Raw genomic sequence first — 19,777 nt, forward strand, 5'->3', positions numbered from 1 at the left:
ACCCACTCTCTGCAGAATCAATCTTGGGAGGCAGCTGATCAGGTAAAGGCGCGAAATCATCTTTGCTGAGCCTTGGCATGGAGCATTTCTTGTAGGCAGTTTTGGGAATACAGTAAAGTCCAAAGGTGACCGAAGCAGTCTAATGCCATTGACCTTGGAAATGAGCAGACAGAAGGAAAAGTGGGAAGTTAATCTGACTCCCACAGAATACTGCATACAATGGTACAAGGGTTCTGCACAGTTCGAGAATAGGACAAAGAGGGAAAAAAGGAATAGAGCTGTGAATTTATGAATGGATTAAAAGAGACTGACTTGTTTGAGTATCTGAAAGAATGATGAAATTTCTAATTTTACAGAATAAGAGCCAGCTTAGCTAAGAGTATAAGTAGCATTTCCACCAATAGTCACAGCACACGAGGTCTAGGCCCTGCACTTGGCACAGGGGACAAAAGTACTTAAGAGTAGTTTGGGAAGTTTGCTTTGTCTTTTGGGGAAAGGAAGCTGAGGACTGACTCAAGGGCCTGACATGGTAAATACATGTCCCACAATCATACTACACCTCCATTTCTTTATGATTTGTTTTATTTTGAGATAGGGTCTCAGTAAGCTGCCCTAGCTGGCCTAGGACTTTGGATCCCCCACTGCAGCCTTCCAATTAGCTGAGATCATAGGCACCATCTCGTGTCACTGGAGTTTACTTCTCATCTATGCTCACTCCATAGCAAACTGACACCTACTAATCTTTTCCAGATATCCTTTCTGGGACAGTAGCCTAGTCCCACTGCTGTAGGCTCAGTCAAGCTATTTTCTAGCCTGCCACTGAGCAGCCTGGCAACCCTCTGGCTACTCAAGTCCAGAAGCAACAGTTCTATACTTAGGGGAAATGGTAGAAAATGGCTACTTTCCTCTTGCCTTTTATCAGAAGCAAAAATAAACTAAAATTTTTCTGTTTGGACACTACATTCCAGCTCACATTTTGGCACTCACAGAGGAAAACTTCCCGACAAAGGCAAGAAGAGTACAGTACACTTTGGCTAGGACGCAGAACATCCCCTCACAGAGACCTAGTTATTACCATGTAAAAAGGTTCAGAGCCAGAAAAACCAACAGCACAAAGTTCCTGGGTGAAAGCAAAAAACAACACAACACTAGTATTTTTGACTGCATACAACACACAACTCCAAGGTGATGAATATGGGGGAAAAATATCTGAAGCATCATGGGAAAGGTCAAGACAAAAAAAAAACAAAAAACAAAAAAACCCTGTGCTTTGGGAATGTTTCTCTTTTGCGCAGAGGAGGATGCCTGACCTGGAAGTCAGACTGGCTTTCACATTATGCCTGCATTTTGTCAAAGGACAATACAAAATAAAAGAGAATTATTTCCATTTTTATTATTTGGCAGAAAAACAATAACAAGCTGGTTATGTTACCAGCTTTTTTATGGAAACTAGCCAAGCACAATTAATGCCACAGTAAAAGCTGGGCACCCTGGTATCATTTGAAGGCAGAGTAGTTTTTGACCATGTCACATAAGAGCAGACCTTGACTTCAGGTCTACAGAGTTGAGGCTTCACAGGCATATGTGAATCGTTAATAAGAGAATAAACTCTTGGTCCACTGTCCTTTCCTTGGTAAAGTTTCTACGTTTGTCCATTTCAAGAAGGGGGTCTCACTATGTAGTCTTGGCTGGCCTGGATAATGTAGAAAAGAATGGCCTTGAACTCACAGAAATCCACCTGTCTCTGCCTCCCGGATGCTGAGATTAATGGTGTGAACCACCATACCTAACCTTCATTTGGAAGAGTAAGGGCACAAGGAAAGCAAATGAGACTGTTGATTCAATATGGCTTCACATACAAAAACACACAAAGGGATAAGGCTATTGTGTCCCTCTTTAATGTTCTGAACCTAAACTTACCTCAAGCCTTCCTTTCAGGTGTCTGACTCTCAGTGTCCTTTGAAATTTGTTTTTGATGCTGTAGATGGAAACTGTCTAGCTTCTGCATGTCTTCTGTAAGGCCAATTCTGAGGTCTGTGTTGTTTTTCAAAAACTCTTTCACCGCATCCAGTCGATTTGAGACCTGCAAGAGGAAAGTGTACAAGTGCCATTCTGTGCTATTCACAACAGAATTCAATTCAGATGAACGTGGAGGTTGCCTCACAAGGCTGGAGCTGGAGCTCAGCATCAGGAGCATGCCCCTGAACAAGCAACCTGTTCCTGTCTATGTTTACCAGAAGACAGAAACACCAGCTACTGGCACCCATCCATACATAGGTTAAGTCTTCAAATCAAAAACAAATTCTTTTTTATTGCTTTATAAATAAGACCATTCAAAATTTCCCAAAAACAAGTTCTTTTTTTTAAATTTATTTATTTATTATGTATACAACATTCTGCCTCGATGTATGCCCACACGCCAGAGCAGGGCACCAGATCTCATTACAGATGGTTGTGAGCCATCATGTTGTTGCTGGGAATTGAACTCAGGACCTCTGGAAGAGCAGCCAGTGCTCTTAACCTCTGAGCCATCTCTCCAGCCCATCAAAAACAAATTCTTTAAAACAAGGCAAACTCATGTCATGTGTGGTAGCTCAAACTTTTGTCCCAGAACAGGGAAGGGAGAAGCAGGTCAATTTCTGTGAATTTAAGTCCAGATGCTCTACATAGTGAGTTGCACGCTAGCCAGAGATGCATGTCTCAAAAGACAAGACAAGACAAAAAATAGAAATAAAACTACACTCAGACAGGCGTGGTATACCTGTTTGAAGTCAGCATGTGGAGGGCTGAGGCAGGAAGATCACTACAAGTTTCAGGCCTGTATCGATATGTAAATAAAGACAAACAAAACAAGTACCTTTCACTCAAACTAAACATATTCCAGTATAGCTAATTCTAAGACTACATAGGGGGTGTTTGCTTATTACCTCAATTTTTTTTTGCTTCAAAACTCAAGTTTAAAGTGTTTATCTTACATTTTTGAGATTTTTTTGCCTATACAAGTATTTCTAGTAGAAGATACATCTATAAAACAGTATTAAATGTACAGACACAAAATTCTAAGTCAATAGGGTATATAAGGTTAAAAAGTGAATACTCTTAATTAAATCTTTCCTTAGTTATCCCAGTCTCTCCCTTACAGGTAACAGTATAGTCATCTCATTTCTTTTTCTTTTTTTTTGAGACAAGGTTTCTCTGTGCAACAGCCCTGACTGTACTGGAACTTGTTTTGTAGACCAGGCTGGCCTCAAACTCACAGACATACCCCTGCCTCTGTCTCCTGAGTGCTGGGATTACAGAAGTGTGCCACCTCTGCTGGTGCCATTTTATTTCTTCTGGAGACATGTCATGTGCTCGTGTGTATGTATTTTTTTAAATATGGAATGCTTCACAAATCTGCATAAAATCTTTGCATCTGTATCACCCCAATTTTAGTATGTGTGCTAGTAGTGAAACCTCGTCTCAAAACAAACAAGAAAGTCTGGGCTCCATCCTCAGTACTGTAACAGTTTACAGTGTGTTTAAAAAATATACATAAGCTTGGAAGAGAAAAGTCCTTAAAAAAAGAAATAGAGTTGCAGGGTGTAATGGTGCATGCCTTTAATCCCAGCACTTGATAGGCGGAGGCAGGCAAATCTGTTAGTTTGAGGCCAACCTGGGCTACAGAGTGAGATCCAGGACACCCAAAGATACGCAAAAAACCCCGTGTCATAAAAAACAAAAATTTAAAAAAAGAAACAGTTTTTTAAAAATGCAACAAAAAGAAAATACACAGATAATCTGGATACTGTATGTTATTGTGTTGTCTTTAAATTGTTTGACTGCGGAGGAAGAAGCAACAGCTGCTAAAAGACATTTGATTATAAATGCTGTTGGATTAATCCAAAATATATATTTTGAAAAATGCATTGACTTCAAAATTTATTTTACTTTGGAGAAGAAGTATTGCTTTTGATTCCACTGGTAATGAAAGACTGTGCATTTATTCTGGGTTAAGAAAAATAAGGTTCGGGCTGGAGAGAGGGCTCAGTTGTTAAGAGCACTGACTGCTCTTCCAGAGGTCCTGAGTTCAATTCCCAGCAACCACATGGTGGCTCACAACCATCTATGATGAGACCCGGCGCCCCCTCCTGACCTGCAGGCACACATGGAAGGAATGCTGTACACATAATAAATAAATAAATAAATCTTTAAAAAAAAAGAAAAATAAGGTTTGATTGAGGAAGATTACCTGAAAAATCTCCAATGGGAACAGATAGCCCAGTTCTACATCCAGAACAGTTTCAAGACTGCTGGCTGAGATGATCCAGCCTCACAGAATACTACAGTCAGGACTTGACCATAACCCTACATTTTTTTTAGGTTCTCATAAGATTATCAGCACCCCCCAATCAGCAGGAAGAAGCAGACTAGAAATCTATGCCCACATTCCCAAAAAATGGATTATGGATGTGTGTCTTTGTTTAGTATGTTAGTCACAAATTGTTGTGGATAATGGTCAGAAAAAAAGCTGAAGAAAGGAGATTAGATTCAGGGTCTTGTTTTGAAAGGAAAAAAAGTGGAAATGCTGTGAGATAATGTTCTTGTTCACTGTAAAGATTTGTCACTCATATTAGTTTAATGCAATGGTGATTGGCCAGTAGCCAGGCAAAAAGCATAGGTGGAACAAACAGACTAAAAGAATTCTGTGAAGAGGAAAGGCAAAGTCAGTCACCAGTCAGGCGGAGAGAAAGAAGATGCCTTACTTGAGAAAAGGTACCAAGTCACATGACTAAACAGAGATATGAATAATGGGTTAATTTAAGATGTAAGAGCTAGTTAATAATAAGCCTGAGCTAATAGGCCAAACAATTTATAATTAATAAAAGCCTCTCTGTGTTTTTTTGGGACTGAATGGCTACAGAACTTGGGCAGTACAGAAACTTCTGTCTATACCATTGAACAAAAAGGCATAAAAATTCATATTTATCTTTTCTACAGAGAGACCTGGTGCCCTTTCCCAACTCAAATGGGTAAGGAGAACTAGAAATGTACAGTGACCAATGCCTCTGAAGCAGCAGACCAGCTGCACATGAAGGGCTACACATTTCCAACACTTACTATCCGCTAATCTAAAAATCTCTTTACGTTATAAAAATCAGTAGTGTTACCCTACTGATTTCAGGGACTAAAGTCCAAACAGCTTGGTGTGGCACAGAAAATCTTTCAAGAGAGTCCCACCCTACCTTGCCACACTCCTCCATAACCATACTACTGCCCAGCCCAAATTATCCTTTCATACTTCTGCTAAGAACATCCTTCTTCCCAGGCCAACTACTGACCTCTTACTAAATCCTTGAGTTGTAGCTCAATAGTAACTTTCCCCCCCCCCTTTTTTGGGGGGGGGGTGTATCCCCTGAGAACTGATAACCCATCAAGCATCCTGATCTGAGTTCTGTTTTAACCCTTATGCCACAATTCCACTTTGGGGCACTTACTAAGTTATCAAATTTGTGCTAAATGAAAATACCCGTTAAAATATATGATCAGGCTGCCAGGTTGTGGCATGCCTTTAATCCCAGCAGTCAGGAGACAGAGGAAGGCAGATCTCAGTGAGTTTGAGGCCAGCCTGGTCTACAGAGCTAGTTTTAGGACAGTCAGGGCTGTTATAGAGAGAAACCCTGTCTCGAAAAACAAGAAACCAAAACAAATGTTAAAAAAGTAAAAATAAAAAATATGATCAGAGAACAAGTAGTGGTAATGCACATGTTTAATCCCAGTACTCTGGAGGAGGAAGAAAGTGGATATCTAATTCAAGGACAGCCTGGTCTACAGAGTGAGTTCCAAGACACCCAGGGCTGTTACACAAAGAAACCCTGTTTTGAAAACCAAACCAAATCAAACCAAATAAAACAATAAAACAAAAATATGGTCAGTAAACATTGGGAGAATATATACTTCTAGAAATCACTTGACTTGCCCATCAAAATCCCAGCAAAATTCTTCAATGACCTTGAAAGAACGGGTACTCAACTTCATTTGGAAAAGCAAAGAAAACCCAGGATAGTCAAAACAATCCTGGGCAATAAAAGAACTTCTGGAGGCATCACAATTCCTGACTTCAAACTCTACTACAGAGCCACAGTACTGAAAACAGCCTGGTACTGGCATAAGAACAGACAGGAGGACCAATGGAACCAAATAGAAGACACGGATCCACACACCTTCTTCAAACACCTGATCTTTGATAAAGAAACAAAAATTATCAAATGGAAAAATGAAAGCATATTTAATAAGTGCTGCTGGCATAACTGGATATCAACATGTAGAAGAATGAAAATAGACCCATATCTATCACCATGCATAAAACTCAAGTACAAATGGATCAAAGACCTCAACATAAAGCCAGCCACAATGAACCTCATAGAAGAGAAAGTGGAAGTATACTTGAACACATTGGCACAGGGAACCACTTCCTAAATAGAACCCCAGCAGCACAGACACTGAGAGAAAAAGTTAATAAATGGGACCTCCTGAAACTGAAAAGCTTTTGTAAAGCAAAGGACACGGTCAACAAGACAAAACGACAGCCTACAGAATGGGAAAAGATCTTCACTAACCCCACATCAGACAGAGGGCTGATCTCCAAAATATACAAAGAACTCAAGAAATTGGACATCAAAAGATCACATAATCCAATAAAAAATGGAGTACATACCGAAACAGAGAACTCTCAACAGAGGAATCTAAAATGGCTGAAAGACACTTAAGGAAATGTTCAACATCCTTAGTCATCAGAGAAATGCAAATCAAAACAACTCTGAGATTCCATCTTACACCTGTAAGAATGGCCAAGATTAAAAACACTGATGACAACTTATGCTGGAGAGGTTGTGGGGAAAAGGGAACACTTCTGCATTGGTGGTGGGAATGCAAGCTGGTACAACCCCTTTGGATGTCAGTGTGGCGATTTCTCAGAAAATTAGGAAACAAACTTCCTCAAGACCCAATAATACTACTTTTGGGTATATATCCAAAGGATGATCAATGGTGCCACAAGGACATGTGCTCAACTATGTTCATAGCAGCTTTGTTTGTCATAGCCAGAACCTGGAAACAACCTAAATACCCTTTGACTGAAGAATGGATAAGGAAAATGTGGTACATTTACACAATGGAGTACTATACAGCAGAAAATAATGATATCTTGAATTTTGCAGGAAAATGGATGGAATTAGAAAATATTATTTTGAGTGAGGTAACCCAGACACAGAAAGACAATTATCACATGTACTCACTCATAGGTGCTTTTTTTAAACATAAAGCAAAGAAAGCCAGCCTACAAACCACAATCTAAGAGAACGTAGACAACAATGAGGACACTAAGAGAAACTTACATAGATCTAATCTACATGGAAGTAGAAAGTAGAAAAAGACAAGATCTCCTGAGTAAATTGGGAGCATTGGGACCTTGGGGAAGGGTAGAAGTGGGGAGGGGAGAGGCAGGGAGGAGAGCAGAGAAAAATGTAGAGCTCAATAAATATCATGGGAAAAAAATAAAAATAAATAAACTTTACAAAAAAAAGAAGAAAGAAAGAAATCACTTGACTTAAAAATAAAAAACCTGGCTCTCTGTGTCTGATCTGGCTGGAATTTTATGTCAACTTGACATAAGTTAGAGATATTTGAAAGATGGAACCACAACTGAGAAAATGTTCCCACCAAATTGGTCCATTGGCAAGCCTGTGGGGCATTTTCTTGATTAAGGATTGATGTGGGAAGGCCAGGCTTAACTCAATGTGGGTAATAGCACCCTTGGGCAGGTGGGCCTGAGTTGTATAAGAAAGCAGGCTGAACAAGCAAAGAGAAGCCAGTAAGCAGTGTTCCTCCATGGCTTCTGCTTCAGTCCCTGCTTCCAGGTTCCTGCACTGACTTCCCTAAGTGATGAAGTGTAAGCTGAAATTAACCCTTTCTTCCCCCAGCTGCTTTTGGTCATCATGTTTATCACAGCAATAGAAACAGTGTCAAAACGAGCTACTATTGCTGCTCTGGCTGTCATCTTTCTTTCTCCTCACACTTCATTCTTTCCTTTACCTCTTCGGGCAACACCTCTTCTTCTGCTGCTTGAAGATACATATCTTGCAGTTTTTCCTTCAGCAATTCCATTTCAATTTCATGGATTTGGCTCACACTCAAGTAACTTCCTATTTCAAATTTACACCCATCTCGTTCATCTTCCTCAGGAATGTGAACAGCCCAGTCAGATGTCAACAGCTATGGGGTGACCACACAAATACATGAACAAATTATTTTTTAAATTTCAGGTTTTAAAATATTTTTTATGAATTCTTTTGGAATTTCATAAATGTACAAAATGTATTTTGATCATATTCACATCTAACTCCTCTTCTAACTTCTCTAAGATTCATCCTCACATTAAAAGTTCATTCTTGAGATGTATCACTGTTTGCAGTTTTGGGGATGGAACTCAGGGACTAACTGAGGATGTTGCCTGCTGGTAGATAACAATCCTACCAGCAAGCCACACCCTCAGCCACTTGTACTGCAATAAGAGAGAGCCTGTAATTGAGTGCAGGCCTAACAACCTTAGATTTCTTGGATTTCTTAAGGTCAAAGGAGAGAACAGACTCCCAAGAGTTGTCCTCTGATCTTCACATGCACGTGTGCACATCAACGTGGACACACAGGCACACACATATACACACAAAATAAATGAACAATATTAATGGAAAAGAAATTCTACTGGGTAACTTGAAGGATTTATAATAAAATACCATTATTTAGATAGACCTATTTTAACCACACAGTTATTAAAGAAAAAAAAACTCTGCTAATTCCACATTTTATACCAGCAGTTTTTCCTCTGTTCACATTATAAAATTTAGCTTGGGGTTGAGATTGTAGTTCAGTGAGAAAGTGCTTGCCATGTGAAAGGCCCAGCCCTAGGTTCTACCCCAAGTAGGCTCTCTAAATAATAACAGAATAAAATAAAGACCAGGAGTATAGAGTGCTTGTCGGGAATGAGGATCTGTGTTTGCATTATCATCAGTATTGCAACAATAATAAATATATTTTAGTTTAAATAAACATCAAATTCACCTTATTTCTTAAGTAGCCCAGGCTTCCCAGGAGCTTACTATGTAATAAAGACTACCTCTGAAATAGCCATACTTCTGCCTCAGTGTACCAAGTGCTGGGACTTACATATACCACCACACCTGACTTAACATCAAAAAAGACTATGGATGTTTTAAACCCCTTAGGTTTGTATACCAGAACTGTTAAATGAAGTTTCAGATGGGCATAGTGGTGTATGCCCATAATCCCAGCACTCATTTAAGTAGAGGCATCTTTACCTGTTCTATTCTGGAATGTACTGCTTCAATCTCTGGAATATTCTTGAATTCATTCAGAAAATGTTGGATCTTTATCTGAAAATCTTGAAGCCATGTAGACGATACTTTCATCTCTGAAGAGTGCATTATCTCATTCCGACACTTAATTACCTACAAAAAAAAAACGGAGTTGGGCTGGTAAAGGTGTTTGTTGCCAAGCCCAAGAGCCTGAATTCAATCCCTGGAACCCACACAGTAGAACGTATGATGAATTGAATGAGAATGCCGCAAACAGGCTCATGTGTTTGAATAGCTGATCCCCAATTAGGGAACTGGTATGGGAAGTCTTTCTGTATATGTGTTACTTTTATTGGTTAATAAAGAAGCTGCTTTCTGCCAATGGCTCAACAGAACATAGCCCAGTTGAAAGAGATAGAGAGTAGGTGGAGTCAGTGAGCTGCCAGAGGAAAAAGATGCAAGCTGCCAGCTGGAACCTTGCTGGTAGGCCATGAACCTTGTGGTAAAATACAAAATAATAGAAATGGGTTAATTTAAGAAATAAAATATTAGCCGGGGGGGGGAGGGGGTGCTGGAGAGATGGCTCAGAGGTTAACAGCACTGACTGCTCTTCTGGAAGTCCTGAGTTCAATTTTGAGCAACTACATGGTGGCTCACAACCATCTATAATGGCATCCGATGCCCTCTTCTTGTGTGCAGGGGTACATGCAGATGGAGCACTCATACCAAAAACAAATAAAAAGTCATAAATAAAAATTTGCAGGGCCGTGGTGGCACATGCCTTTAATCCCAACACTTGGGAGGCAGAGGCAGGCGGATCTCTGTGAGTTCGAGGCCAGCCTGGTCTACAAGAGCTAGTTCCAGGACAGACTCCAAAGCTACAGAAACCCTGTCGTGAAAAACCAAAATAAATAAATAATAAATTTGGCCAACCAGAATTAGCCAAAAATACGCTTAAGCTATTGGCCAAACAGTATTGCAAATAATATGATTTCTCAGTGAAATTTCAGGTCTGAGTAGCTGGAAACAAATGAGCAGCCTCCACCAACAGGGAATTGTTTGGGAATAATTAGGAGCTGTGTGACATTGTTGGAGGACAAGACTTGCCAGGGTCAGGCTTTGTTGTTTCAAAAGACTCAAGACATTCCCAGCATGTTCTCTACTTATAGTTCATGTGCATGCTCAGCTCTTCCTGTTGCCATGCTTTTACTCTAGCAAGTATTTAAAATAACATACAATACAATAAAGCCTTTAGCCCCTTTAATTTGTGCCTGCCCCGGGGGCATCTATCAAGCAGTGAAATCTCTGTTGAGTCACATACTGAAATGTTCTCAAGGGACAGGTGACACCTTAGTGAAGCTGGTTCAAACAGCTAGGAAAATGAAGGCAGAGGGATAGGCATGAAGTAGAGAATGGATGTCCCATTTAAGCAGCAGCTTACTAACCTTGTGATTTGTTGCTATGGGAGGGGTGAACTCACTGTCACCAGATCTTATTTTTTATTTCAAAGATAGAAATTCTGATATGACAAATAATTCAAAAGTTGTTTTAAAAATAACTAGACAGGGACTGGCTAGAACTTGGCAGGAACTGCCAAGCCTGAAAACCTTCAAGCCCTGGGACCCACAAGGTGGGAGGAAAGAACTGACTTTTGAAAGTTATCCTCGCCAGGCGGCCTTTAATTCCAGCACTCGGGAGGCAGAGGCAGGCGGATCTCCATGTGTTCGAGGCCAGCCTGGTCTACAAGAGCTACTTCTAGGACAGGTTCCAAAGCCACAGAGAAACCCTGTCTCGAAAATAAAAAAGTTATCCTCTTACAGTTACATGACCACATCTACACACGCATACACACACACACACACACACACACACACACACACACACACTAAATAAATGTACGGCACTTGGTGGTTAAGAGTACTTTTTGGCCAGGCGGTGCTGGTGTACACCTTTAATACCGACACTCGAAGGCAGAGGCGGCTGGATCTGAGTTTGAGGCCAGCCTAATCTACTTGCTCAGTTCCAGGACAGGCAGGGCTACAGAGAAACCCTGTTTTAAAAGCCCTTCCCTCAAAAAAGGCACTTGTTGCTCTTTCAAGGAGCCTAGGTTTAGTTCCCAGGACTCACACAGAGCCTCACAACCTCTGTAACTCTAGCTCCAAGAGATTTGATGCCCTGTTAGTATTCAGGCATCTGTACTAGCTGCCCTTGAGGTCCTGACAGGATGGATCCATCTTCAGCTGCAGCCACTAAGAGCACCTTCTGTTCACATTGGCTATGTTCCCTTTTAAAAGATGGGCCCTATCCACCTCCCACCCCCCCTCTCTCTGTGTGTGTGTGTGTGTGTGTGTGTGTGTGTGTGTGTGTGTGTTTCTCCCTCTTTCTTCTTCTGCCTCTCTCTTCTCCTCTGCCATTCTTGTTCCCAGAGGCTGGTCTCTCCCCTCCCCCATTTTCCCATTCACTTCCCCTAACAAACCCTCCCCCTCCAGCTGCCATGTGGTCTTTTCTCTCTTGTGCTGCTTTTTAAATTACAACACCCTCTTTTGACCTCCAAAGGCACCAGGTAGACACATGGAGCACATACATACATGTATGCAAAATACTCATATACATATAGTAAATGACAAAAAATTAAAAAAATAAACTTAATAATTTTGTAAAGTCAGATAGGATTAATAAAGTAGGTCTGCAAGCCAGATTTTGGGTATAGAAGACTGTCAAGGGTTAAAGAATTATTCAACCAAGTGACACAAAATTAACAATCAAGGTAGAGAAATACAAAGAAGGAGCTGGAGACGTGGCTGAGTGGTTAAGAGCACCTGACTCCCAACACTTCCATGGCAGGTAAGAAAGACTATACCTTCAGTCCATGGAGTCTGACATCCTCTGCTGGCCTCCACTGGCACTACATGCACATGGTACACAGATATGCATGCAGACACAATACCCCCACACATAAAATAAAAATAATCGCTCTTTAAACAAAAAGGTTGACAGTCATGGTGGCATGCAGTTGAAATAACAGCACTTGGGAGGCAAGAGAATCATGAGTTCAAGGCACACACAGTGACACTTTGTCTCAAGAAGAAACAAGAAATACAAAGAAATCTCCATCCTTTGCCCTGAAAATCATTTTTCCCAGATGTCTTTGCACATATCTGTGACATAAGCTGGAGTCATTTTGGGAAAGGTAACCTCAGCTAAAAAATGCCTCCAATCGATTGGCCTGTGGTACATTTTCTTGACTGATGTCCTACCTCACTGTGGGTGGTGCCACCTGTTATATAAGCAGCATTCCTCCATGGCCTCTGCATGAGCTTCTGCCCCCCCCCCCGAGTTTCTGCCTTGTCTGAGTTCTTGTTCTGACCTCCTTCAATGATAGACTGTGCTGTGGAAGTGTAAGCAGGTTGGTTTTAGTCACGGCAACTAGCACAGCAATAGAAACCCTAACTAAGATAAAGTTTTTATTTCCTTTAAAAAAAATTTTTGCATATTTTTTCTCCCAAATGACTTAAAACAACCTGCTACAGAGCAAGTATACTGGCTCCAGATATAACCTGAGGCTGCAGCAGACAACTCACAAATGCACAAAATCTTTCAAATCCCATCCAGTGCTAGGAAGTTGAGTAAAGGGGGATTTCTGATGTGGAAACCATAATGAAAACAAAATAAACTTTTGTTTATGAGAAAAACGATGCTACTACATATTTAAAGACAATTCAAATGGTCTGTGTTTTTGGCTAGAAGATGAGATTAACCACTATGTTAAATGTTCATCTCGGGGAGGGGGAGATTTAATATCATCAATTTATCTTCACTTGCTGCTATGCTGCTGAAATAGTATCATTTTTGACCAATATTATAAATAACCCAAGACTTCTACACATTCTTTTCAAGGGCCTCAAAATTAAAGATGAGTGAGGGTTATTGTTTGGTGATAAAGTGGAAAATCAAAACCTTCTGGAATTCTGCGACAGGGAGAGCAATCTCCCCTGACATGCATTGCGCATTAGTGCTTATATTTTCTTCTACCTAACTTGATCTCAGGGCTATTTTGTAGAAGGCCAGTGTTGTTTCCGTTGTTTGTTTTATTTTGGCTTGTAATTGTGGGAACGAGGATGGAATTTAGAGCCTTGTGCATGCCTTACAAGCACTTTATCATTGAGTTTCACACCTAACTCTGTATTTTTATTTGAAGTTTTAGTCCTGGAACTCACTCTGTAGGCCAGGCTGGCCTCATACTTACAGAGATCTGCCTGTCTCTACTTCCTGAGCACGAGGATTGAAGGCACATGTCACCACTGCCCAGTGCCCTGTGTTTTTCTGTCTTGCGTATGTGTGTTCTATGCATGTATGATCCTGTGTCTGTGTAGAATCCAGATGCCAACATAGGGTATCTTCCTCCATAACCCTTCACCTTATTTTTTGAGATAGGGTCTCTCAATGTACTTGGAGCATACTGGTTATGCTAGACAAGCTGCCCAGAAAGCCCTGTCTCTGTCCTTCTCCCCAGTACCGGGGTGAGAGATGTACACTGTCACACCCAGCTACGTAGGAGCTTGGAATCTGAACTGAGGTCCTCATGCCTGCCTACTGACTGATCCATTTCCTCAATATCAGACCCATTTTTTATATATAAAACAACTTTGCTCTTGTTTATGGCAGAACAGAGAAGATAAATCTCAGTTCCATGTACAGCACTGTGGTGGCCTGAATGAAAACAGCCCCCATAGGCTCATTTGGTGTGGCACTATTAGGAGGTGTGGCCTTGTTGGAGTAGGTGTGATCTTATAGGAGGAAGTGTGTCACTACTTCGCTTTGAGGTTTCAGAAGCTCAAGCTAGTCGCAGTATCACTCTTACTTCCTGCTGCCTGCAGATCCAGATGTAGAACTCTCAGCTCCTTCTCCAGCATCACGTGTGCCTACATGCCACCATGCCTCCCACCATGACAACAATGAATTAAACCAGCCCCAATTAAATGTTTTTCTTTATACAAGCACAGTAACAAATTGTCAGGAAACTTTAATTTTAGAGAGCTGTAGGGTTAGTGCTTGACCACATTCATATTCAGGTTCTTGGACATCACAGCAGGTACATATGACATGAGACCCAAGAGCTGTTCAGGGATGCCAATTTTGGACTGAAGTCTCTCTTTGCTATTGCCATTCTGAGTGCTGCTATGCTATGCCTACATGGCTGGCTTATCATCAGAGTTTCATTTCAACCTTCCTAGTATTGACCACTATGGAGTGGACAGTTCTGAATCCGACAGCTCTTACCTCTGTGACTTTCTTCCGATCAACCACGAAGTGATCACAGCAATTGATGAGACTTAAAAGAGCAACTGCATCACATTCTTCAGGTCCTCGTTTGTCTGCCAGTCCTCGAGGCATGAAGGCCTAGAGTAAGAGGATGTACCAGGTCACTTGAGTGTCCTCCAATTCTTTCTCCATTTACCAACTGATGACTAATGTTCTCTTATTCCCTGAAGTTTCAAGCTAGAATGCAATGAGTTCAAAATGCAAGTTGGAAAGGTCATATCATACTAAGCCTTGGCAAGGGGACTAATTGAAGGGTTGCACTATCCCTCTGCAATATTACATATAACTGATGTAACTGGTTTTCTTGAACCTCACTGTGTAAACCAGGGAGGCCTGTAGCGAGCTGCGTGGAATCACACCTGATGGAGATGTATAATCAACTCCTGAGATGGCTAAGGCCTGACCTATGCTATGATCATGCAAAGATTATCAACTGCCTGCATATGCGTGAACCTATGGGCAGTGCCCACTTGGCAGTTCGGGATTGGCAGCCCATGCCTACTTAAGGGCTGGGAGAGGTTTGCCCAGAGAGAGAGAGAGAAGGAGAGAGAGAGAGGGGGAGAGAGAGAGAAAGTGAATAAAGTCCTGGAATAAACTGCAGTGAGAAGAGCTCCAGTGGTCGCGTCTTCCTTGCGGGACGAGGATAAGCCGTGACAGAGGCCTCAAACTCTTGAGATTTTCCTGCCTCTGCCTACTCTGCCTACTGAGTGCTGGTAATAAAGGTGGATGCCAACATGCCCAGCCTCTTGTCTTTTTTGTTATTTTGAGACAAGTCTCACTATGTATCCCTGACTGTCCTGGAACTTGCTATGTAGACCAGGCTAGCCTTGAACTCAAAGAGATCCACTTTCTCTGTCTCCTGAGTGCTGAAATTTAAGCTATGTACCATCAGCTTCTGTCCTGTCTTAGAGGTATATATTAAAAAGATAAATGCTTTCCCCTCTTTTCCTTGGTAAAACTGCAGTGCCTGTCATTAAAGAGTAGACAGTTCCTTAGTAACATGAGAAACTTCTATCCATCACCATAACCTGGAGTATAACAGAGCCAGGTTCAAACACCACCTTATGGCCTTAGGCAGTTACCTACCTAATCCTCCGTCTCTGTTGGTCATTAGGGGTTAAGTATCGTCATACACATCAAAGGATGGTGTGAGAAGTTAAGTGGGCATAGAAAAAGCACTGTGCTGAGCATATGGTATAAAGAAATCTGAGCGTCAGCAATTATGACGTCAATGGTGTGAGGTGAGTAGGTCCCATACAGGGGGTAGACAGAAAGCTTAGGATTGAGACACTAGACACACTGGAAGGCTTCACTGTAGCACCATCCTGTCTTTAGCTGAATCTTCTAAAATAAGTCGCACAAATGCTGAATATATTTTTTTTTCCTGAACTATCTGCAAACTTAACACCTGGATGTAGCAACTTTACCAGACTATGAGCCTCAAGGCACATTCCTGCTACAGGACTAGAGCATCTGCTAGAGTAGAAGACACATGAAAAATTACTCTCATTTGGGAGTAGTGGCATGCGCCTTTAATTCCAGCACCCAAGAAGCAGAGGCAGGCAGGTCTGTGAGTTTGAGGCCAGCTGATATACATAGACTTCTAGGCCAACTAAGGATACACAGAGGACCCTTTCTCAAAAGAAAAAAGTTCTTCTAAATCAGAGCTCTAAATAAAAGATATGTTCCACTGCAAGAAAACACTCCAGTCAGGAAGCAGTCACAAAGCTTCCTGCAGGATGTGCATACTGCTATTCCAAAGGCTGGCAGTAAGTACAGGGAGCGCCAGAGTCATTTGGGACTGAATTAGACCAGGCAGATTCAGAGAAAGAAAACAATGAAAATAACTGCAAAGGAGTTATCATAACAATGGGCAGTGAGAACTAGGCAACCGTGATAAAGTCAAGCAGAAGAGAGACTGCCCAGTACCTAGAAGCAGTGGAAGACAAAAGAGCAAGGTCAAGTGTTTGAGGAAGAATGGCAAAAGCAAGCCCAAGTTAGATTCTTAGCCTTTCTGTGTGGACAGGGATTGTGTGAGGGTAGAAAATGGGGTGTTGAGGTAGAGTAGATGAAGGATGCTAAGTCAGGGAACCCAGGAACTGAGACGATGGAGTTACACAAGGTTGAACTAAGTGGTTTGCAAGTGGCCAGCAACCAAGGGGAGGAAAGGCTGGCAAGAGAGGTGGCACAGGTTTCAGAAGGGCTCCAAAGCTATGAAAGCCATAATAGAGTCCAAATGGGTCCAAGCCAGTCACAATAAAGGGAAGGGTTTTATTTCTCTAGGCAAAGGTGTTTTTCCCCATATGCTCGAGGGAAAGGCAAAAATTGGAAAGACTATTGCAGCAATAAAAAGTCATGGTGGTGGATGGGGCTGGAGAGATGGCTCAGTGATTAAGTGGATTTACTGTTCTTCCAGAAGAAGTGCAGGAATACAGAGCTCCAGGAACAGAAGGCCAGAGGAAGAAGTTACCCATCCTCATGACCCAACCGTTCCTCATCCTTAATGGAATCAAACAGCTCCATGACCACTTGGTACCCACCAGCCTGAATGGGTCTCCAAGTCGCTGATCCCATGGGTTCATATTCGAGGACATCTGCCATGTACTGACGTGCTCATAACTTGGGAGACTCACAACCACCTCTTACACCAGCTCCAGTGGATTCAATTCCTTCTTCTGGCTCTAGTAAGCACCAGAATACAGATGGCATACACTCACACACTGACATATAAAACTTTTCTTGTTTTTTGTTTTTTGAAACAGGGTCTTCCTATGTAGTCTAGCCATGTAGACCAGGCTGGCCTTAAACTCAATAGATCTGTCTGCCTCTACTTCCCCAGTGCTGGGATTTCAGGCAGGCACCACCGAGTCCAGCCCAATAGAAAATTTTCTTTTAAAGTTTTACTTATGTGCACTGGTGTTTTGCCTACATGCATAACTGTATGAGAGTGTTGTGTATCCTGGAACTGGAGTTATGAACATTTGTGAGCTGCTATTTGAATGCTGCGAACTGAATCCAGGTCCTCTGGAAGGACAGCCACTGCTCTTAATCGCTGATCCATCTCTCTAGCCCCCAATAGAAACTTTCTAATCTTATTTTTTTTAAGGACTATTGGGTATAGTAGTACATATATGTAGTCCAAAACACTTGGGAGATGGAAGCAGGATGGTTAGGAGTTCAAGGCCAGCCTGGGTTACATGAGATCTTGTCTTAATAAACTGGAAAAGACAGGGAGGGAGAGAACAGAGGTGGACTCAACATGTTAACTGCAGTCCCAGCAATGCCCCCCCTTCCACCTGGCAATTGTGTACTTGTCCATATACTAACTCCTAAAGTCAACTTGTGTTAGGAAGCTACTACTTCTGATTCATCCCTCCACTCACTACTGAGCTTCCAGGAAACATCAAGAAATCAAAACAAATTCCCAATCAGCCCAGGCAGTAAGTCACAGCGCCAAAATCTAAAGACAGGCCTAACATCATCTACCTCATAACTCACCACAGTTCTACCTTCTAAAATTTTATACCTTAGCTAGGCACTCCACGGCCAAAATGAGCCTTTTAATGATCTTGCTGTAAGGCACACCTTATCTCTTCTTCCACGTCCACTGGTCTGTACCTTCTTTCCCCTTCTTTTGAGACAAGGTCTTAAACAACATAGCCTAGGATATCCCCAAACTTGAGCAACCCTGCCTGGGCCTCTGTAGTGGTGGAATTACAGCCATGAGCCACAGCATTTGGCTTCACTACACGTCTTGCATCAGCATCTCTTATTGAAATCTTTACTATAGCTTTCAAGAAGCAAAGCTCAAAGGCCTGAAGGAAGAGCTAAAAGATTCTATTTTAGTGCACTGGGATGGGTCCACTCTAACAGCCTTTAACCACTAGAACACTAGGCCAACTAATCTCTTTGTACCTGTAGTTTCTAAAGTCTCAGCTTTCACCCATAAACCATCCTCTGCCCTGGGGAAACAGGTGACCTGCCTTCGGCTTTCCTCCAGGCTGCAAGTGCTTACCTTGGCTACCTCCCAAGCGTCCACAGGCCAGAGGCCAGGCCGGCAGTTTCCCCAGTGCACATCTCCATTTCTGTTGACATGATGCCTCAAGATCTCACGTTTCCACTCTGTGCACACCACACACTGAGGCTGAAACTACAGGGGGCAGACATGAGACAAGACCCAGGCGTGCTGGGCAGAGGAAATAGGAACACCCCAGGAGCAGCCCCGCCCCTCGAGAAAAAAGACAAGTTCAAGGAACTGGGGAAAGACTGGGAACTGTCCCAGCCCCGGGGCCAGCAGCTTACCTGGCAGGCGCGCGGGCTGCACCAGGAACCACCGCGACAGATGGCGTGGGGACCAAGGCCAGGGACTGCAGCGAGCAGTCCGCGATGGAATGAGAGGACCTCGCGGCGGATGAAGCCCTGCAGACAGCTGCGCAGCAGCAGCAGGCAGCGTCCAGCCTTCACCCAGTTTTTGTACTCAGCGCAATTAAGGCGCACCGCTAGTTCTGACAGCACCATGTCTCAGCCCCGACCTGAGAAAGGTGGCGGGCCTGGCAGCGGTACGCATGCGCAGGGAACCCTGGGAAGTTCCTACAGCGCAAGCGTTGGAGGAGCTTCCAGGCGGCCCCCGCCCAGAAACTATTCCTCACCATTGGTGTTGCTTAGTGTCACTGAGTACCACAATACAATTTGTGACAGATGGTAGAGGCGGGCCATTCTTCCACATCCGGGAAGCTGCAGCTCCTCCACTTCTTAAAGGAACCACCTAAAGTTTGTGGACTTGAAACATTCAGATGCAACCTCTGTGATTAAAGCCCTTAGACTTTCTCATTTCCCCAAAAATCCTGCTAGCCCTCTAACCACTCATGATGTGCAGATTCCTGCTTTGACTCCTTAAATTGTAAAGATGGAGTACTCAAGGCACATTTCTTGAATGACATATTTCCTTGCATTATGCAATTCTAGAAAATTAACTAGTTCCTAACGCCATAGAACAACTGCAGAAAATCCTGGACATCAATAGACCATGCCTGCCATCTGACTGATGTGCAGGTCTATTCTATTGTGTGCTCCCCGGCACGTGCTAAAGTGACACTAGGGCC

General features: G+C 42.4%; 1 protein-coding gene across 1 annotated transcript; it reads right to left on the reverse strand.

The window, feature by feature from the left end:
* LOC121443510 (uncharacterized protein CXorf38 homolog) lies at positions 1-18,851 on the reverse strand. Its single transcript, XM_041645260.1, has 6 exons — positions 18,691-18,851; positions 14,634-14,753; positions 9,357-9,506; positions 8,074-8,253; positions 1,921-2,083; positions 1-153 (listed from the first exon to the last, which is right to left on the reverse strand). Exons 2-5 carry the CDS (start codon positions 14,745-14,747, stop codon positions 1,922-1,924), a joined length of 606 nt encoding a protein of 201 aa, XP_041501194.1. The 5' UTR covers positions 14,748-14,753; positions 18,691-18,851; the 3' UTR covers positions 1-153; position 1,921.
* Positions 18,852-19,777: the final 926 nt, after the last annotated feature.

The sequence above is a fragment of the Microtus oregoni genome, unplaced genomic scaffold (assembly GCF_018167655.1).
Source record: "Microtus oregoni isolate MIOR12 unplaced genomic scaffold, Mior012 000108F_ref0000382, whole genome shotgun sequence".
Lineage (NCBI taxonomy): Eukaryota > Metazoa > Chordata > Mammalia > Rodentia > Cricetidae > Microtus > Microtus oregoni.

Excerpts from the sequence above, each read along its gene's own strand:
- LOC121443510 (XM_041645260.1), bottom strand. The coding sequence starts at position 14,747 with ATGCCTCGAGGACTGGCAGACAAACGAGGACCTGAAGAATGTGATGCA. Across the intron at positions 9,507-14,633 it reads ATCGGAAGAAAGTCACAGAG|GTAATTAAGTGTCGGAATGA; the intron begins GTAAGAGCTGTC and ends TTTTTTTTGTAG. Across the intron at positions 2,084-8,073 it reads AAGAGGTGTTGCCCGAAGAG|GTCTCAAATCGACTGGATGC; the intron begins GTAAAGGAAAGA and ends TTCCTCTTGCAG.